The sequence below is a fragment of the Thermobia domestica genome, chromosome 2 (genome assembly GCF_964235325.1).
Source record: "Thermobia domestica chromosome 2, izTheDome1.hap1.1, whole genome shotgun sequence".
NCBI lineage: Eukaryota > Metazoa > Arthropoda > Insecta > Zygentoma > Lepismatidae > Thermobia > Thermobia domestica.
In genome coordinates, this window is record NC_137455.1 from 124,013,574 (window position 1) to 124,036,850 (window position 23,277).

Here is a 23,277-nt window from a genome sequence, read left to right on the forward strand (position 1 = left end):
GTGAAATGATTGGTATTCTATATATATGTAAATAGTAAAGTGTCTAAAGGTAGCATCATGGAGTAACATGGTCATAATATCATCAAATATGTCCATAAGTTTTCCTATCCGTTGGTACTTGTACATATATATATAATGTAAATATGTCAATAAGTTATTAAAAATATTCTAAGTATAGTAAATATCTTATTTAAATATATATGTATATGTATATTATTATGCCAATATAGAATATTGTAGACTATATAAATACAATAAAGCGTTACAATTTATAATAATATGTTTTATTTCTCCAAACAAATATTCATATAATACGAAGTATCTGTATTCTATATAAGATAAAGGAAAAATACCTATGCTTCATATAAGGTTATTTATACGTATTTTATGTTCCTACAATAAATGACCGTAAGTTCAAAACCATATTGTCGGCATAATGTCTACTATAAGGTAAACAAACATCTTAGAAGTCAGTAAAGGTAGCAATATAAGACATTAGAATACTGTAGTGAAAAGATATCTATATGTAAATGGGTTATAACACAGTAATATCCTTTGTGTTTAAAATACCACTAGAACATCTATGGCATGATCACATTTTGAGGTAACATGATGTGTTCAGCCTCAAAATTTGAGTAACAATCGATCCAATAAATATTACAAGAGGATAAATACATAAAAAATCACAATATATACATTCTAACAGGGTATTCAAGGTAATCTATATACATAAGCAATCAGTTCATGTGTTTGCATTCACATAGCGTATCACCACAACAACATATACAGCCCTACAATATATATAACCCTACAATAGAAACATTTGAGGTGTTTGCATCCAACCTAGTATAGCCCCTAAAGCTAGGCAATCAACAATACATGCTTAAAACACTTACATGCAAACGAAAGATAATATGTCTACAATATGATACATATATTCCTGTCCCAATATCAAAACCAATATACATACATACATACATGAACCCACTTACAAACTATTCATATATACATACAATTTGTCATTCCTCTAAGCTTCGTACAACATTAGACCCATACAGTATCCAAAAGATGATATTCTATGCTAAAATCACATATCAACTACACATACATGTACCCCCACTTACAAAGTAATCACATATACATGCAATTTGTCATTCGTCTAAGCTTCGTACACCCTTAGATCCATACAGTATCCAAAAGATGATATTCTATATTAAAATCACATATCAACTACACATACATCTACCCCACTTACAAAGTAATCACATATACATGCAATTTGTCATTCGTCTAAGCTTCGTACACCGTTAGACCCATACAGTATCCAAAAGATGATATTCTATGCTAAAATCATATATCAGCTACTGAAAATACAATATCAATACATAAAATACCCCCTCATTAATATTCATTATCATTTCATTAATATTCATAAATAATTAATTCAATAATCTAGTTTTAAAAGCATAAAATCATTTATGTAGAAAAATTTAAAGAAATCTTGTTTCAACACTTCTCCCAAAAAGCACAATAGTGAAAGTTCCCTTACGAACACGATTCATTCAATCTTTTTCCTCTTTGCAAGTCAGGTAGGAAGGGCCGCCCTTTCTCTCCCCTCTACGTATGTGGCAAGGTCTTAACAAAATGCGTAACAATTGCTACGCCTATTTAAACTGGTCTTTTGCTCAAACAACAACACAGTTCCCATATGTAATCCTACGTGCGGTCTCTGAGTATGGGGAAGCAATACATTAACTTTTAAAAAGTGACATTTAACTATCTCATTCTTCAATTCTCTGTTCTTAAAATAATGATTTCCTATTTCTTTTTTTCGTATATTTTTCAGTTTCCATGCTGTAGAAGTCCCACTCTCCCATTAAGCAAGGTCTTTTACTCCATAAAAGAGCACACTTCGCTCCCCACCTCCATCACATTGGAACACACACATACAAGCAGGTGTCTATGTTACGTTCGTTACTCTTCACCCGTCAAAGGGCTCTCTCCCTCCTACGCCTTACATCTTAAACAATCAATATCTTTTAACAATTGTTCTTTATCCAGAGTTTCCCATGTTTTTAAAAGTCATTTGGCGTGTCTTTCTCACCTCCTACGGTTAGACTATTTTCAAACATCCATATCTCACATTAAATTGACACTTTGTTACTTCCTTAATTGACACAATGATGGAATTACGAGACACCTTCAAAAGAAACATCTGCTACGATTACAATGGTGTTTGTCGGCAATCCATTGTTCTAATACCTCCCCCAGTTTTGAGCACAAACTCCACCAAGACTACAGCCACCCCCACTTCCTGATCCTTTCCCCCACTGGTTACCTCATCTTACAACATGCCATTATTTCATTATAGGTGAATTCTTTCTTTAGAATTAGTTTCTTGAATAGCAAGACCAACTGCGTTCAAAATTAACAAAAAAGACTTGTGTGGACATGTTTTGAAGTTCCTTTAGGTATTTTCAGCACTTGAGGGAGGAATAAGGAAAGAAGAAACACGTTTCTTAAAGGATTGGGGAAAAACGGTAAGTAATCAGCATAAATTGCATAAATTAACATAAATTGTATTAAAATATATGATAAAATAGATCAGAGGAAATTTACACCCACTTTCGTGAGAAATTTGCACTGTTGACCAATTGTTGTGAGAATGAAGGAAATTTGTACCAGTTTTCGTGAGAATTTTGCACTTTTCTCCAATTCTCGTCAAAATAAAGGAAATTTGTATCAATTTTCGTAAGAAATAAGGCGAAATTATACCAATTCTCGTGAGAAATTTGCACTTTTCTCCAATTGTCGTGAAAAAAGGGCACTATTCTACTCACTAGCGTCTAACTAGCGGCTGCAATATCTCTATACACGTGGTAAGAAATTCAGACACCACACTATCTTTGCTGGCTTTCCTGTAGCTTGTGTTCGAACAACACGCATGCGCTTTCTTTATGTGCGGATGCTCTCCCAAGCCTGGAGGCTTGTGATATTTCCGATGCTTGCCGAAGTTCGTTCTTTGACTGGGTTTCGTTATACAGTAGAGTTGTGACAACACTTGTGCGGGTTTGCTGTGTGATTTAGTGTTTTCAGATTTGCTGTGTTGGAGTTCAGTTCTGAAAGTTCCACGTTGTAACGAGTGCATGCGCAAAAGCAGTAAATTGCTGCACTTGGTGAAGAAATAGTAAATGCAGTGGGCGACGGTTTAATACATAGTGTGTGTGTGTGTGTATGTGTATAATTTTAAAAGTAATTTTGAATTATTATTATTATAACATTTAGATACAAATTTTCACATAACTCGGTATAAATAAAATGCCACGTTCAGTTACATGCTATTTATGTGGAAAGACGTTTGAAAGACGATTTTCATTGAAGAGACATTTCTTACACATGCATAAAGAATGTGAGTATGTTGAACCGACTAAAATAGTAAGCAAGTCATTCAAATGTGCCATCTGCCAAGAAAATCTATCCGAGTTAAGTTACTTCATTGAACACATAAGTCAGTTTCATGATATTCAACTAAAAACAGAAAGTCATGAATTTCAGTCAGTCGCTGAATTTTCTTCATGGAAGAGAACTGTTGAATATAGGAATAATGTATCCTTTGTGAAGAAAAGGTCAGGAAAAACACTCGCTGATAATTCTCTATCCGTAAGATACCAGTGCAGTAGATCAGGATATTACATATCGAAAATTACACCGGATGTAAGGAAAAGAGAACTGAAGATGCACGGTTCGTCAAAAATTAATGGGTACTGTCCAGCTAAGATGAAAGCTGTTTTTCGTAATGATGGGCCCATAACAGTACAGTTTTGCACTACACACGTTGGACACGAAAGTAATCAGACAACTGCTATGAAGATAGCAATGAAGGTACGGCATTGTGACATTTTAAGTGATGTTAGGTCTTATAAGGAAGAGGTTAAGCGAAAACATTTGATTGCAAAATATATGTATAATTAGTAGCGTATCTAAGGATGTATGTCTCCCCCGCGAAAATGATCCCCTTTCTTTCCACGTTGATGGAGGCACGTAGAATTTGTACAGCAATGATTTTTTTTTTTTTTTTTTTTTAACTTTGGATGATCAATCTAATCAATCACTATTTGTTCATATTGTTTAGAAGTTCCATATTACTATTATGACCTATTATAGATCCCGGCATAAGTATACGGGAGTTTATAGTTTTACTTAGGTGTGTGTGGTACTTTATTTCTCGGTAACTTCTGGCCAGAACAGAAGCAGATTTGGTGGGCAAGTAGCCCATGGTCAAATAAATAAAAATGTAACATTTGGCTGCCCTGCTCGGTCAGGGACAGGTCCGACTCCTTGTATTTGTATTTTATTTCTCAGTAACTACTGAACCAGATCTGAATCAAATTTAGTGGACAAATAGCCAAGTCAATTAACATACAATATTTGGTGGCCCGGCTCGGCTCGACTCGCCTTGTATGTGATACTTTTCCTCCGTAACTATGGCCGAATCTGAACCTAATTTCGTAGGGAAATAGCCCATGGCGAAATAAATAAATAAATACAAAAATATGCAAGTTCAGCTAGGCTCAGCTTGGCTCGACTCACCTTCCATGTGGTATTATTGCTCTGTAACTACTGGCCGAATCAGAACGAAATTTGGTAGGCAAGTAGCCCATCGTGTAAGAAATAAAGACAGCTATATTTGGTGGTCGGGCTCGACTAAGGGCAGGCTCGGCTTGCCTTGTATGCAGTTCTGGCCAGATAAAACCTAATTTGGTGAGCAAATAATCCATAACCTAATAATTAAAAATGCTTTATTTGATGGCTCGGCACGACTCGCTTTGTATGTGTACTTTATTTCTCGGTAACTACTGGACGGTGATCTGAACAAAATTCAGTGGGAAGTAGCCAGTCGTCTAAGGAATAACGATCGCTTTTTGGTGGTTGTGCTCGTCTCGGTTTGTTTTGTATGTGGTGCATCATTTCTCGGTAACTGCTGGCCTAATCTAAACCAAATTTGACGAGGAAATAGCCCATGGTAGGGAATAAATTTGCAAGTGGCCGGGATTGGCCAGGGACAAGCTTGGTACGGCTTGCCACATCTTGCCTTGTATCCAGTACTGTAAGACGGGGGTTACTTTGCACCATAAGTAAAGAATTTTAAAGGAAATCGCATGTAACTTACAAACGTGATGATTTAGAACACTGTATTTTAAATATATAATCACTAGATATATAAGGAAAACATTCGTGCAAGTGCATTAGTAAACATTCACTATAACCCAATACCCCTTGGAGCTCTCTTCTCGCCCTCTATAGAGAATGGAGCGGGCAGTGGTATGACCATAATTATTGAAATATAAACTTTGGTGCAAAGTAACCCCATAGGCTGAAGCCCATCAAATTGCATGATTTATTTTTTTTAAAAAGAAAATCTAATGTTAGTCATTCCTATGTGTGTAAGCTTCACAGCTCCCCCCCCCCCCCAAGTCTAGTGATTGAAAAAAAAACTAAGCTTTTCTGAGTGAAGCCCCTTTCAAACCAATTTTCTGGATCCGCCACTGTTCGTAATTTATTTTCCAACAAGAAATCCATTCCGGCGTCTACCTAAATAGGAAATTTACCTAAAATTAGAAGGCAGGAGGTACCAGCAATAGTAATTTCCTATCTAAGAGGTTATTTTGGATCGGTGCAAAGTAACCCCGATTAAAGGCTGAAACCTCCTTCTCCCAATTTTATCTTTTTTTATGACTTTAAAACAGAGCTGTAGTGGAGGGTACATGGTAGAGGCCTGCACGGGCCGGGCTCGGCCCAAAGCCCGACCCCGCCCGCGGGCCGAGCTTGGGCGGGCCGACACTGATTTCTCTTCAGGTCGGGCCTGGCTCGGGCCGATTAATTGCAATTCTTTAATAATTATTGACTTTCGTTAAACGATAATTGAAATAAAATCAAACGTTGAAAAGTGTGTCCCTGGAAAAATGTTACAAAGAATGCAATAGCTATTTACAGTTTGTGTTGCTTAGCGGCTGCACTTTCACTATTGAGGATTGCAGGCGATAAATTGAGCTCTGACCTTGACCTTCACTGAACCCAAAATTTTAAAACAACTTATCGGGCCAGGCCGGGCTCGGGCCGAAAATCTCCGAAACTTTTCGCGGCCGGGCCTAGGTACATTCGGGCTGGACTGGGCTCGGGCCGAAACATTCGGCCCGTGCCGGTCTCTAATACACGGCGTATACCCTCTTCTTAATCGTAGTCATTACAGTGTACCTTCTGTTTCAAAGTGTATAGTACTTTCTACTTTTGTTTCGTTTATATTTTACTTATTTAATTGAGCCATGACTCCAATGATAACCCGGCGTCAGGATGCGGCGCCTCCATCGCCTACTTCTTCGGAGCTGCAGTCAGCCTGGTCCTCCTGGTTGGGGGTGTGCCGGGCCAATCACCTGGCATTTAAATTAGGGATTGCCAGATCCGGATATTTTTGGATCCGGATATCCGGATCCACTTGGGTCCGGATATCCAGACACTGGATTTTCGTGAATAATTATCTATAACACTAGTTAACAAAGGTTTTGTTACATAAAAGGAAATACCTGTTCTTAAAGGAACTTTTTGCGCTGAATTCGAATATGCACTCGGTTTTTCTCCATCACGTACGATTTTCCCGTAACAGAGGGATTTTCGGGAAAATCCCTCAAAAATTTCCCTTTTCGTTTATTTTACACCCCAAGATCTTGTCCCCTTGCATATACTAACATAGAAATTATACCTAAGTATACTTTGATTCATATTTAACAAACCCTCCAAGTTTCGTAATAATCGCTTTATTCTTTCTAGAGAAATAAATATGTTCGTATGTATACTGTGTGTACTGTTTATTGCACCTTATAGTAATGCTTTCAGATCTCTTAAGTTGAGGTAAAACGTTTTGCTTTATTACCGCAAACACATATATAAAATATAATACAATATAATTTACAAGTGTGACAATTTACAATAAACAATTATTACAAATGTACCAAAAGGTCATGAAAAGACAATCAAAACTATCACAATATATGAAACTTCCATTGGGTTACAAAAACGTACACTACTTCCTTCTTTTGTAAGAAATGTTGCATTCTCTAACAAGACCCCAACAATAGTCCCCCATCATTGAAGGATCCCATCGTCCCTGGTACCTTTTCTCCATTGCCATTATATCTTGGTGGAATCTTTTCCCCTGTTCGTCGCAGAGAGCACCTAGGTTAGCAGAAAAGAAGCTGAGGTGGGAATGCAAAAAGTGGATTTTTAAAGACATCCTACAACCCAACTCTTTGTATTTCTGTATCATGTCCTGTACGATTTCTGTGTAACTCTCAGCTTTGTTATTGCCCAGAAAGTTGCGCACAACACGCTTAAATGCTGTCCAGGCAGCTAGCTCAGCACTGTTTAACTTGCTGTCAAAGCTATCATCAAGCATTAATTTCCTAATTTGGGGACCAATAAACACTCCCGCTGAAATCTTAGCATCACTCAGGTTAGGGAACTTATCTCGCAAATACTTGAAACCTTCACCAGATGTGTCCATGGCTTTGACAAAGTTTTTCATAAGTCCTAACTAGATATGAAGTGGCGGTAGTAATATCTTATTAAGATCTACCAAAGGAGCGTATTTGACGTTGCATTCTCCAGGTACGTAATTCGCTCTAGGTTCCCATTCTTTCACTTCATAATGTTTGTCATCAGCTCGACTATCCCATAAACATAAAAAACATTGGTACTTCGTGTAACCGCACTGCAGTCCTAATAAAATACCAACTACCTTGAGATCACAACATATTTACCAACAATGGTCCTTGTAATTTATAAGATTTTGCAAAGTTGACATGGTGTCATAGGATTCCTTAATCTTCACTGAGTGCGCAAGTGGTATAGAAGGTTTTTTATTTCCATTATGTAAAAGGACAGCTTTAAGGCTGACCTTTGACGCGTCGATAAATAACCTCCATTCTTCTCGAACGTAAGGAATTCCTAGCTCCGCCATCAACCCATTTATATCCGTACATACGCACACATTATCTTGCATTGAGAAATAGCTTGAAAATTAAACATGCCTTTTCCTGTACACTGATATGTTCGTTTCTGCATCCAATAAGTTCCACTGCTGGAGCCTTGATCCCAGAAGTTCCGCCTCTTGTTTTGTCAGGTGCAAATCACGGACTAGGTCATTAAGTTCACATTGCCGGATGAAATGTGGCTCGCGAACACAGTCAGGGATGAACGTTGGATCCTTGGATGTACATGTTGATGTCGATGGTTCATCAAGGTCATGATCATCATCAGAGTCTTTTGGCCATATCTCTTCCCAGTTGGTAGGGGGCTCGGGAAGTGGAAGTTCTTTTGCATTCTGTTACATTTGATAACAAATATTGATAACCATTTCATGAACAAAATGAAAAAACTTGGAGAATTGTATATATATGTATTAAGATATACATATACTGTACGTTTAAAAAAATATAGGTTGGAAGTACATTCTATTTTTATACACGTTTCTAATTTACAGAGAGCAATACAAGTGTGTTGTTGACTATTGTAAATATTCATTTTTATGTCTGTGTTTGTAGTAATAAAGCAAATCGTTTTTACCCCAACTCAGGAGATCTGAAAGCATTACTATCAGGTGCAATAAATAGTGCACACAGTATACATACAAATATATTTATTTCTCTAGAAAGAACAAAGCGATTTTTACGAAACTTTTAGGGTTTATTAAATATAAATCAAGGTATACTTAGGTATAATTCCTATGTTACTATATGTAAGGGGACAGGAGCTAGGGGAATAAAATATCTGAAAAAGGGAAATTTTTGAGGGAATTTCCCGAAAATCCCTCTGTTACGGGAAAACTACGTGATGGAGAGTAACCGAGTGCATATTCGAATTCAGCGCAGAAAGTTCCTTTAAGATCAGGTGATTTTTCTCATGTAACAAACAAAAAGTTTAAATTTGTTAACTAGTGTAATACAACATAAGAGGATATTTTTATTTTTATTTTATTTTATTTTTTTTTTTTCAGAGAGTTGTTGACGGGGATCAGTCTCTCTCCATGTCCCTCTCTCCCGTGATTACAGAGAACTCTCTAATGGTTTTTAGTCATCATGTAAATAGAAATGCAATATTTTAGGCAACATACCCTCACTGTATTTCAACATTTAGATAGACGGTATGTCGAATCAAAATAAAAATACCGCCTCTGCTTTTTTTTCACTTCGAACACTGGACGACATACTTTTAAGCGCCATAAAACTAATTTCTCTGACCTTCTGAAAACGTACTCACGATAATTGACCTACGGTATCTAATTTTGTTGAGTTCTATGTCATCCATCGATTGATATATGTCTTATCCGCACAAATTTTTTAGTTAAACGAAAATTAAAATTTTAATTTTAATCACAATTTTTAAGATGTTAAACATCGTGCAGTGCCATAATGAAAAGCTTGATTAGGGAATACTTCAGTATTAGTTTCATCTTAATAGGTGGAGTGGTGCTTATCGTATAGTATCATTTTTTGATTTACAAAGAAATTCCTTCTCGACTTTCTCAAAAATTACGTATAAGCTTTGACTCGAATCTTTGAGCTTTTTTTTTTGTGTGTGTGTGTGTGTGTTTCTGTCGAAATAAATATCACCATGTTTCATTCACATTGTAAAATAAAAATCAGATCCATATGTTGACAATGTAAAATTTTGGAGGACTCCCGCTTGATGTAGTGGCTAACGTTTTCCTTCGGTCCGCGTGGTCCTGGACTCGATTTCTGAAGGGGGTACAGTTTGACGAAGAAAGTGGTTCGGATTCCACTATAATCAGTAGGTGTGCCGTCTACGTCTTCTTTAGCCGCCATGACATAACTGTGGGACGCTAAACTCAAATCAAATCAAAATCAAAATAAAAGTTTCGAATATTTGAATTCTTAAAAATTTACACCTACCAACGCGTAAAATGAATAAATTCCGTTATTTGTAAAGATATAGTAATGATTCAGTTGTCGTTTGAAAGGTCTTCAAGTTCACAACTTTGTTAATTTCATGATGTTTTGTGTAAATGTAGCTGTTTCATAGTTATTCGCCATTAAATTTGCGATTGAATGTGTGACTATGACATTTCTGCACTTATAGGCACTATATTTGAAAATGGCGGCAACAATTAGGAAAGTTTTGTTGTTGAAATGTAGGCCTGGAGTATATTCTCGATAATGAAGCAAGAATTAAGTTTCTATTTTGAACGATAGTGTAATTATAATCGTTTAAAATTGCTATGGTGAAATCAGTAGGCGGCCATATTGATGAAGTCATATTTGGCATAAAGGTATGCCGAACGAAAGTCCACCAAGCAGTTTTGACATACTAGACCACGTATCTTTTCAAAACGTATTAGGAGATTTTGCCCCCCTAATGGTACTAAGATGTTGTCTGGTTCATGGACTATTATACACATGTATTTTTGTACTTGTCGTTGTAAGTTGTTTTTTCTGCACAAATTGTATCTGGATGGAACAAAGTGTATTTATTTCTACAGATCACGTGTTTGTAAACAATATTCTTGTTTGTGTACATTTATTACTTCAAAAAGATAAGTAGGATCACATGTGAAAATAATATCGGAATAGATGTAAATCTACACTAGACTTCTCTCACCCATTTATTATTATTTCTTAAATCATGCCATATTGTAGGCTTGATACTGAAATGTTCAAGAAGAAAAAGAATCATCAAAATCTTTGCTAATCAGTAAACGATCATTTCTTTTTTTCAGAAAAAATAGCCTATATAATAAATTTAGTAGTGTCAAGCATTAATTATTTAGTCAGAATGTATATTTCTTCAATATTTAGTCATAAAATTATAAGAACTATTTTTAAAAATCCAAAATTAACCACTACTATACATCTAAAATTTTGTTTTAACAGAATCACGCTACTATACCTGTCACGTTCTAGCGGAATTTAAGAGAGATAGCACCTTGGACATTTCTCTCTACTGCATACATGAATGTATGGAGAAATTACAAAAGAAAACGTAAGAGTACAAGTGGGACTAGGTTGTATAATTAGGTTATATCCGGCCATCGATTCATGAACAGAGATGAATTCAGGGGGTAGCCCGGGGGGAATGTCCCCCCCGAAGAAAATTTATTCCCCCCCGGAGAAACTTCCAAAATTTCAGTCACAAAATGTAGAAATTACTTCACCCAATTATTTGCTTTTCTTTCCGTGCACATGCAGACGAAATCCGATTTCTTAATATACATATAAATGACGCATAAACATGTAACATCTAAGATAGAATACCAAATAGTCAATAAAACCTGTATTTCTTAACGCTATGACCGAGTCTGGCAGAACATGAAATTGCCAACTGTTGAAGAAAGTTTTGTATTTTAGTAGGTACTATACTCTTTCCCTATATTGTATATTAGTAGGTAGCATTAGCTCAGATTGAGATAGGAAAGGAAAGATAGGGAAGATCTTTCGATCATTCCATATGATCTCTTATGTCAGCAGACTTCAGTTCTTCAAAATGTACAGTTCGTGCATTATTTGAAATAGAGTGCCTAAATCCCATTTCTCGCATCGGAAGTAACAGATGTAAATGTGTTTGACGATTGTTAATGTAAACACACCTTTCTTTAACTAAAAATAAGTAAGTTAAAGGGTGAGACTCAGAGGGATCAGGGAGGAACAGTTATCCCTCCTGGGTTAGAGATTTATTTAGAATTTATCAATATAATAGTATATATAAGTGAAAGATTGCTATTAAAGTTTACGAAGATCCTGCTCACTGCCGTGCCATGAGGGAGGGGCAAGCTGGTCGACGGCCCGGGCGCCGAAGTAAGAGGCGCAAAATTCGGGAGGGAAAAAGAAAAGAAGGAAAGAAAAAAAAGAGGAATGAAACACATGTGCACATGTGGGCATGTGTACATATATAAAATGAAAGGAAAAAGTAATAAAAAGTGCTCAAAATCAAGGAAGAGCAGAGTTTACTTTTTAAAATTTTCTTATTTTTCGCGGCTGGTCTGTCGACCTCACTCATATGTACGGGGGTGCCGTCGTATACTCTCGCCCCAAGCGCTGATTTTCCACGATACTAATCTACTGTAGATTTCGTAAACTAAACTGATGTGTATGCAGTGAAGAAACCAAGGCTAATATGCTTGATTTAGAATCAGAAGTGTGAGAAAGAATGATAACTTGTTGTTAAGATATTCCTATGTATGTTTGTTTCAGGCCCAAAAAAAAAAAAAAAAAAAATGTGAGTTAATTTAAATCTTTTTAAAAACTTCTACATTAGTAACAAACAGTAACTACTGAATATAGGAAATAATAACAAAAATAACTACTGTAAATAGCAGTTAAAGTTTAGTCTAAAATATTTTTGCCAGTCTATTTAATGTTGTAGATAAAATTAAACGATTTTTTTTTTAATTATAATCTCACATTGAATATTTATCAGCAATTAGTCTCAATATTAGGTTAGATGTGCATGTGAATGGAATTGTTAAATATGCTGCTTTCTTGCAAAAATACAGAAAAACAACCCTCCCCCCCGAGGAGTTTACATTCCCCCCCGGGTGAAAATGTCTGAATTCAACACTGTTCATGAATATCTCCAAATATTGAATGATTTATTATCGATGATGAAATATCGATTCATAATACATTATCATAATCATCGTTATGAGTATTCTGCCATTGTTACCAGTTCACCCGGTTAAAATCCTTTTCTAAATCAATAAATACAACACACACCTCTTTCCCTTCTTCTATAAATCTTTCACCGATTACCCTAATAAGCGAATTGCATGTCTTGTGTCTTTCCCCAGTGGCGGTTCTAGGCCGGGGCCGGAGAGACCTGGGCCCCCCAGTTCTTTGTAGTGAAGATAAACTAATATTTTCAATTGTCTTGAAATATTTAGTATATTTAATATTTATTTTGCAAGAAATTTAATGTTATCGATCCTTGAACATGAAATGAAGTGTACCATGAAAAACTTATTCTATAAACATGGAGTGGGGGGAGGAGTTTCAGTATATGGATAGCAGGACAGCATATAATATGCAATGTTGAGAGCTACCCCCAGCGTCATTTAGAAGGGCAGGAGCGAGCAATTGCTACCCCAAGAGTTTGTGGAATACATATACTTTAACCGATTGTCTACTGTTATACTAGTACAAAACGTGAGTCTTATGTCGGTGGTGCTCTACCCCGTGATTAGATTGCGTTCTTTGTTGCGTGTGGTGTCACCGTCCTACGGCTCATTTTTTGCAATTTAAAAGAAACATTGAGAAAATAGATTTACTCTGAACTTTATTAATCAACCCTCGTATAGATCCAAATATTCTAGAAACTCTTTGTCATCGCTTTGGTATTTCTTTTCATCTGTGTTAGTAGACTTCCGTTAGATTTCGCAACCATATATGGACATACGACGCAGAAACAACGACCCTCTTTGTGAACGCTCTCAGTCCCTAACAAACGGGAAAGTCGCAAAAACACTTTACTTCTTGACAGTGCTCAACGCTGATTTGATTATTTAAAATGTCCGCACTTCTTTAGCCAAAGAGTGTGAACTTGTCATCATACGTCATCACCGAAGAGCCCCAGCCTGGATGACATATACGCAATAGCAGAATTGGGGGCAGGGGCAGTTGCTCTGCGGACAATCGACGGATGACTCGTCGATACTCTCTCGCGCCTTCTCTTTTCCTAAGAGCAGCGTTTAAGCTGCCTATCTACTAGAGGGTTATACACATATAAGTATTCTGTTGATACGCTCAGTGTTAAGCCAGAATAAACAAAGTTTCTGAATGTGACAACGGCAGTGCGTGTTTTTGTACAGTAACATTTACATAAGTGAAATTGTCTGATGGTGCGTCGATAACCTCATGGAATAGGACTCACATTTACCACATCTATTGGGAACTCTCAGTGCGGAAGCAGCGGTCAAGAGTCAACCTTGGGACTTCAACTTCAACAACAACACACATCATCGAGCACAGAACAGCGGGGGAGTGATATCGACAGGCTGGCCGAAGAGACACGTGAGTTAAATACCCTAATGCCACCTCTTCGTCTATTATTTAAACAAAGCCACTAGCGTAAAAACAGTGTTAGATTATTCATGGTGAATACATTGTAAATACAAACGTATGTAATATTTGTGCTTTTATAGTAGCATTATACTCGTTTTACCAAAAGGTAATTTTATCATTTGCATAGTTAATATCAAATCCTATTGTACTCGTAGCCTAACAAATTTATTTACGTTGTCTACACTTTCGTTTATTGCGTTTTCCGGCTACCGCATGACGAAACTGTAGGCATGGGTGAGTAATCGTATACGTCGTATAGTAGCTGGAAAATAAGAGGAGAAAAGGGCGTAGTATGAGACTGAGAAATTAATTCGAACCACGACGCAAAATAACGATTACACCCGAAATGGCTCAACCGTGACAAGACGTACTTTAATCTTCGGATAGAACTACATCTAACTATTACAGAGTTCATTAATTAAAATACGAAAATAGTAAACATTTGAACCACGTAGTCACAGATAGCTACTCAGTACAGAATCATGCGTAGATTGCTTCAACTTGTGAAAAGAAAGAAACGAAAAAGAAAATAATGAGTAGGATTTGAAAAAAAAAAAAAGAAAAGGAAAACAAAGTAAATTCAATTACCACGGAAATATAATTAGTACAATTTGTTTTGTAAGAAATTAAAACGTTTCGTCCATTCGCGAACTTTTATTCCGCTAACTTTTCACAGTACGGAAGCACAGAACAGCTGATTACACATACACATACACATACACACACAGTTGTAGTTACACATGCACCTTTCATGAGTAAAGAATGAAAAAACGTATCTTGTGTAAGATATTTGGTTATGTTTATGTCATTTGCTAGTGAAACATCTCATTTAGTGGAAATTTAAAGTAAGTGTTGTGTAATTGAAATTATACGGGCTTTAGAAAAGTGTTTGTTTACATTGTTATTTACTTCAAGTGCTTGTTGCCGCATGTTTTGTATTGTGATTTAGTTATTTGTAAGTTAAGTAAACATGGAGAGTAGTATTACATTAGAACAAATTCAAGCATTATTAGAGAAACAGTCTGAGAAATTAGAGAAATTGGCGCATAAAATTGATACTAATAACGAGCGAATAGATGAATTGAGAAACGAGTGCACAAAGAATAAGTTAGAATTAGGAAATAAATTTGATTGCAAATTCGACCAATTGCGTACCGGTATTACAACCACCAATAATTCCATTATCGAGGTACATTCTGGACTAATTGATGTGACCAATCAAGTTGAGGCAGGAACTGTTGAGTTTAAAACTAGTGTAGCAAAATGCAAGGAAAGCCTCGTCGAGTTTCACGAATGCATGCAGACGGCGCGACTTGAATGCAAAAAGGTGCAAGGCGAAAGTGAAATCGTAAATACTCTTGAATTCGCGCAGGCCTCCATTGCGGAAGATAGATGCCTCATAAGTCAGAGAGTTAGTTATAGTCAGGAAAAGGAAATACGTAGTGTGGAAGTAGTAGTAAGCAAAAGCCTGGTATGTGCATCCGTAGACAATTGTGATTCTAGTATACTTAGCGTTATCGATTTACCGGCTAGGGATGCCGATGGCTCACACATAATGAATGGTAGCGTTGGGAATACGCGTACCCACCCTCGCCAAGAAGCCAGGAAGGGCTTGCGAGTTGAATTGTTGTTTTTGTGTGAAGATGTAGTTACAGTGTTGTCGTTTCTACGTCGCGGGCAAGTGGTCTTGCGCGACTTAACGGATTCAAATTTGTCTTTGGTACCATACACGGCCAACGTGAATTGCATTTTTATACTGCAGATCCATTCCGACTTTACTAACTTTGAGTACGGTAGTAAGAGACAACCCCAGATTAGTAGTTTGAAGTGTAGGCCTATCCAGCGAATTGTGTTTTACGTGCTAAGCGCTTTATTTGTGAATATCCTGTCAGAAACGGTTACGGTCGTTGAGCCTAAAAGTAACATTCTTACTCAAGTGCATGCAGACAAAGGGAAATTGTCACCCGTGAAAAGGTTAAAATGTAATACCGAGGTCAAGAATGACAGTGAGATAGTCCGCAATAACCAGTTGAATTTTGCTGATTTGGTAGTTTATCTGAATTCGGTCTCAATGCGCACTAATACTATACATGCTGTAGAAGGGCGTAAATTAGATTCTAGTATGGTCATCTTTCACCAAGCTAGTACGTCATTATTGCGAAATTGTGGAAAACGAAGGTTCAAACGCAAATCTACTCGAAAACAGCTGATCGTTCGTGATTATGCTCATGTTCATCAATTTCCATGCAAAACGTTCTTACAGCGCGCACAATCCCGCATTACGTATGCAGCGAATAGCAGGGCAAAAGTAAAACAAAAGTGTTCTCGAAAACGAAAGTTGGCACAAAATAATCGTGGGAGAAAGAAATTTAAGTGCAAATTGAAGTTAGCGGAATATCAACAAACTCGTAAGAAAGCCAAGACGCGAAAAAGGTGCATGTCGACTCCGAAGAATACTAAGAAGCGCAAGCGTAAATATGTACGGGCATCGTGCAGCAAGTTACATGGTAAATACAATAGTAGTAAGTGTAAACTTAAAAGGAAAGTTGTGTATGATCCTAAGTTTAAGCGCCGTAAACGAAAACGCGTTACTATGTGGAAGTTCAGTAGATGCGCTGCAAAAAGGAGAAAAGTCCCGCGAATTATAAAAGGTAATTGGAAAAGTACTCGTAAGCGTATGAAATTGCAGACGTACAAGTGTAATCGACATCGGTGGAAAATTAAAATTCTAGTGCGACCTAAGCGTGAACTTTGCCCGAATTTGGACTGAATCCCGGAAGAGACGAAAAATTAAATACGGAATATGACTTTTAGGTTTTTATAAAGAATGAAAATAAAGATTATTACTCTTTTACGTCAATTATCCCCATCGAATCTCGAAAGTTAGGAATTTCTTTTTCAGTCTCAAGTGTGTGCACACTGTCACCGACGCGCCCAGCCAGAGGAACCACCAGTATCCATTCATAATCAGGTACGTTTATTTAAATACCATGTTTTATTCTTTCTTTACAGTTTTTGGAGATGGAAAGAGGAAAGGAAAACCGGAGGAAGGACAGTATTGGAAATTTTAAATAGGTAATCATTTTAGATCGCGATTCCGGACTTTGAAAGTTTAAAATGGCCCTACCACTTTTGAAAATTATGGTTATCCCGTTTTGGATACGGAATTTCTGTATCGAATTTTTGTTAGGATGTCTATGCTTTGTATGTTTTATTTCTTTTCAGGTACTTCCAGTCCTGGGAACCAAATGTCATTAATAAAATTTTACTATTTTATTTTCTTTGAGTTTTTATTCATTTACCTTGTATGATTATATGAACATTTAGCTGTCCCCATACCATTAGGCATTTAGAGAAATGCTAGGCAATTAGAGATACTTAAAATTCAATTAGAGAAACACTAATGAATGTGACAATTAATTATGAAATTTGAATTAAAAAAAAAAAAAAAAAAAAAAAAAGGTGTGGTTTTCAGTTAACGAATTTTTCCATCTGACTTTGTCATGAAGTATGTGCAAAAGTATAATGAGTTTTGTAATATAAGACTGGCTAGGCGTCAGAACATTGAAAATTAAATAATACTTAGTATGATTTCGTAAATACTTGAAAATAACGTTGAATTTAATAATTTGTTTATGAATCCATTCACGTATAATGTTCGTTATGTAAAGTCAGTGGGTATTTGTTACGACACTAATGAAGTTTTGAACTTAATTGAATTTAATCACGAAAACTGTCTACAAGTCAAGAAGAGGTAAAAGGTTGAAAATTATAATTCAACCCCTAGAGGCGTCACTACTTTCTTTCAAAATTACAGTGACGAAATCAGAGTAGCGTCTGATTGGGCCTCAGCTAGTGTGTGAATTTGGCCTTTAGACACACACACTTCTAAATTCTATTTCGGCTTATGACATTCTAAATCTATTTATTTAAGAACAAGATATTTAATTTGACGCTTAAAATTTCACATTTCATTAGATATTCATTTTTAATTGACGAAAAGAGATCATAAATTGCGTTTATTTGGGTTTTGGCAAATAATTTTCCTCTTCTTTCCTTCTTGTAGTGCGCTTTTCGAGAAATATTACGTATAGTTATAATAATATTTCTCGAAAACTGAACTACTAATGATCATCGACACAATTTGGTATCGATATGTAAAGTGTTTGTTTTAATTAGGTAGCGATTACCTATAGTAAAATTGGCTTATAAAAATGGAAAATATACATAATATATATATTGGCCGTAAAATATTATGGAAACTGAATAATCAAAAATATTATCAACCTTAAAATTCATTAACGTCGGTAATTTCGAACAAAATTTGATAAGTGTTGTTTTAATTTTGAAAATAAATTTATTCTTGGAAATGAAAAAGTGAATAATATTTTTGCATCGTAAAGAATTTAATGTTGAAGTATTCTCGTTAATTGTTTAAATTTGCATTAGAAACTTGTTCCAGCTTAGTGAAATGTTTTCGAAATCAGTTTTGTTCAGTCTGAAACGTTTTGAAAAAAAAAAAAAGAGAGAGAGAGAGAACGTATAGTGGCAGTAAGTAACTGAGATATGCAAGGCAAAAGGCCAATTGTAATTTAAGAACTATGATTGGGCAAGAATGGATTAAAAGGAGCTAATAAGTAGCTTCCATGTTGCGGGTTAATGCCGGTGTCAAAGGCTATTTTGAAGAGCGACACCGATGTTGCGTTTCAGGATACTAGCGATAATATTCGCATAGAGGGCGATAATTTCGCATAAGGCCTATAGAGAGGCAGACGCTTATACTGAGGACCATGAATTATACATATATTGAAAAGTATGCACGATGCAAAGGGCAATGAAAGGCCGCATCTGTGTTTTTCGAGGTTGATTTTTCCCTCGTTATCGTTGTTAAGTTCCCAGCCAAGGGTGCTGGAGGAGGCAAGAAGCCTATATTTTTTGTGCGTTTATGCTATTAAATGACAATGGTCCACAAGGTTGATATGTATATCCCTCTATGTTTGATGTTGTGAATGCGTAAGAAATATTCCCAGAAACGCCCATTCTTTGAGGTGAATTCATCCCTCTTATGTTGTGTAAATTGTCTTTTTAAAGACAACCGCAATATGAATTACTCTAGCTCAGTTTTGCAAGTGCCTATAACCCAGTTATTTGCCATTAAACGTCCATCGCAAAATTGTTGTTGATAAATTTGTTATAGCCATCTTAAAATAAATAAAAAAAAAAAAAAAAACTTAAGATATTAAATTGGGATTTCAAGCAATGTTTTTCAGAACTAAATTTGTGTTATGAGAATACATCAACTTTATTACGTAACAGCAGATGCTAAATTGCATTAACGTTTAATGAACTAGTTATAAAACATTATGGAAATTTGATAATTGAATTTGTCATTAGCTTTGAATTCATTAACATTATTGGTTTAATTTTAGACAAAATTTGATAAATGTTGTTTTAAATTTTAAAATGAGCGTACTTCAGAAATTGAGGGAACGTGAATAATAGATGTTAAAGTAATATTAATTGAATAACGAATGTGACATTCTGATTGTAAGTGATATGGTCACCACCCGATATGGCTAAATGTATTGATTTATTCCCGATTGTGACTTAATCCCGGATATGACGATATTCCTTGAGTTGATAAGTGCATTTGCTAGTAAAGCCGCACATTTCGTATCGGCTAGCGCTCTTTTGATAGAATACTTTGTAAACCTACTAATTTTGTAGGTATGAGCGAGCCGAAAATTATTAATAAGTAATAAGTGATTGATGATATTGAGATTCAGGGCTGTAGTATCGAATTTTTCCCTCCCCCAGGGTATTCTTCTTGTCCTTTTCATATTTTTTTTTTAATACCTTCTGTAGGTCTAGATACTGGCAGCCCAATTGGGGTTGGAAAATTTTACCCGATTATGACATAGCTACGATGCGTAAAGCATCTGGCTGGGAGGGATTAGGATTTCATGCAGAAGCGATTTTATCTAAATCGTCGGGAAGGTTGGCGCTCCCGCATACTTCAAGCTGTAAGAAAATAGTAAGTCGGCGCTCATTGATCTTCGGGATCAACTCATTAACCTATTTTTTGTTTAATTTATGACTTACGACCTGCTTTGTCAATCAATGGCACGCAGGATGGCGCTTCGAAAGGCCTAATCGCCGTTTAACTTATGTATATATATTAAAATGTTTTAAAGTTTACTAGTTAGGTTATGTAATGTAAATATATAGATTGATATTTTAACTATTTTGCATATTATGATATAATCCGTAAAATGTTAGTATATAGGTGAATTTTGTTTAGTTTTGAATTTCACTAGTTTATGAATAGATTTTGCATATTTAATGAGAAACTGTAATCAGAATTTGAATTTCATTCACATATTATATTACTTATATATATATATATTATGTTCGCATATTTCAATTATTATTTTGGAAAACAGACATTTAAAAATGAAGTAGTAGTTTAATGTGGAAAACATATTAAAAAAAAAAAAAAAAAAAGTTTGTTTTCATAGTTTTTACAAGTTTATCTATTGCTCAACGACTCACACAAAGGAGAGAACACCTAATTTAGTTTCGTTTTGTCTTAAATAATTCATACAGGTGGAAAAATTTTAATTTAATTCACTTTATTAGAGTTTTATTCATGTCAATTTGAGAAAAGCATCAGTTAGAACTTTCGCTACATAGTTCATTTGGACAGAGCGATCATGATTGACGAATTATTTTGTTGTTTACCTGATTATTTTTATGTTCAAAATTTATAAGGAGAGAAAATATCGTTTGCATCAGCACTTGTCAATAAAACTCACACGATTGTAATAACAAATTTTAAATTGAATTTGAGAATTTTGAGAATGGAGAATTTGAAAAAATAAATAAATGAATAGATAAATAAATAACTGAAAGAAATTGGTTTATTGTACAATTTGATAGTAATTAATAGATTCCATTGCTTATAGTATATTGAGGCAATCAGATTTAAATCTGTTAGGCACGTTGATATTGATAATGGTCATCGAGCGAACAAAATGATTGTGGGCAAGGTCTTTTGAGCTGTATGCGTTTGAGTTCAACTGAACGGCAATTGAGCATTACAAATAAGTTAGGGCTATTTTGAGATGCCAAAGGCTATATAGAGCGGCATTCTTATTTGAATTTATTGTTACGGCATACGTGTACTTTACCGTGAAACCAAAGGCCATTAGAGGGCGGTTCACGTTCAGAGATGAATACTCCTTGAATACCTAGCTAGGGAATGCTAGAAGAGTAGAGAGAGTTTATTCTAAGTGTTTAATGCGTTTAGAGGTGGATTGTATATCCCTCTTGTTATATGTGATATGCGTTTGTGATTAATGCCCGTAGAATTGAGTTGTAGTTGCCTTTGCCAATAAGATGTTTGTTGAAAATGAGATTCAGAAATGATTGTATCATCCAAAGGTCGTATGTTCGCCAATGTTATGTAAGATCCGTGCACTAATGTTGATGTCCACATACCTTTGCAATAAATAAATAAGTAAAATAAAAGTTTACGTTTGTTGTGAGTAATGCTGATAATTAAAAAAAAAAAAAAAAAAAAATAAAGTGAGTTGACATGTGACTCTAAATTTATTGGAAACAATTCGATAAATCTCTTGTTTGTTATTTGAGCAATACGATTATTGAGACTTGATAGTATATTTGATTTTGCATTCTTTTAGTATTTTTGATTTTTAGTAAATCGAGAATATAGTATTTTGAATAACTAGTGTGTAATTTACTTCACGACTATTTTATGAACTTTTGTTTTGAAAACTCTTTTGGATTATTAATATTTTGCATTTATGAATATATATATATTAGTTGATATAGTTATTTTGATGTTATTTTAGAAAATTTGAGTATTAATTTTGTTGTAAAAGGTGCATATATACACATACCACACTACACAAACTACGTATTAGGAATTTCGATATTACCGTTCGTTACGTTGTTAGGCTACACTTCTGAAATCGATATACATATTTTATTATTGTTTAGTAGTTAAGTATTTTCTATATTAATGTTCATTTGTACATTTATTTGGTTTAACATGTTTAAGTATATCATGTGTTTCGCAAAAGATAATTGAAAAGTGAATTAAAATATTTTTTATTATGATGAGAAACCAGTATTTGAAAAATAAATAAATAAATAAATAAATAAAAGAGACTATAAACTGAAAAAATGAACAATCTATTAATGGTGGCATAAAGGTGGCTTTGTTTAAACAAAAGGTGGCTTAATTAGAACTTAAAAGTGGCTTAATTCGGATTTACAAGTGGCTTCATGTAAATCAAAGGTGGCTTTAAAGAGCATAATTGGTGGCTTTAACAAAGGTGGCTTGTCGTCATACAGGGTGAACAACCTCACAGTTAATAAGTGAAGTGATATATATATATACAGTGCAGTCCCAATACGTCGAATTTTTATAGTGAACCCCTAATCATCTTCGATTCATATACAGTGTTCCCCCAATATAGTGATTCTCTAATAACACTTCAGTACACTAGTGGAGTGAATTATATACAGTGTAGTCCCGATACACTGAATCTTTATAGTGAACTCTCGGCGACGGTTGATTTATATACAGGACGTTCCCAAAATACAATGACCATTAAGTGACATTCCAGTATGGACTATTAACCCCTCAACGGCCAGGGTTCTCTTCACAAATTGAAGCAATTTGCTCGGACACTGCTCGGGCCCCAATAGGTTGTCACCGTCCTACGGCTCATTTTTTGCAATTTAAAAGAAACATTGAGAAAATAGATTTACTCTGAACTTTATTAATCAACCCTCGTATAGATCCAAATATTCTAGAAACTCTTTGTCATCGCTTTGGTATTTCTTTTCATCTGTGTTAGTAGACTTCCGTTAGATTTCGCAACCATATATGGACATACGACGCAGAAACAACGACCCTCTTTGTGAACGCTCTCAGTCCCTAACAAACGGGAAAGTCGCAAAAACACTTTACTTCTTGACAGTGCTCAACGCTGATTTGATTATTTAAAATGTCCGCACTTCTTTAGCCAAAGAGTGTGAACTTGTCATCATACGTCATCACCGAAGAGCCCCAGCCTGGATGACATATACGCAATAGCAGAATTGGGGGCAGGGGCAGTTG

At 35.4% G+C, this 23,277-nt stretch overlaps 1 protein-coding gene across 14 annotated transcripts in view; it reads left to right on the forward strand.

Moving 5' to 3' along the window:
• LOC145675292 (zinc finger MYM-type protein 1-like) overlaps positions 1–23,277 on the forward strand; it is a 259,607-nt gene that overhangs the window by 185,782 nt on the left and 50,548 nt on the right. Inside the window, exon 1 of one of the 14 annotated variants that reach the window (XM_081745694.1) lies at positions 3,254–3,882. The exons of the other annotated variants lie outside the window; for them this stretch is intronic. Coding sequence (XP_081601820.1) covers positions 3,319–3,882 — 564 coding nt within the window. The 5' untranslated portion in view covers positions 3,254–3,318. Of the gene's footprint in view, positions 1–3,253; positions 3,883–23,277 lie in introns of those variants that run through there. 14 annotated transcript variants of the gene reach the window in all.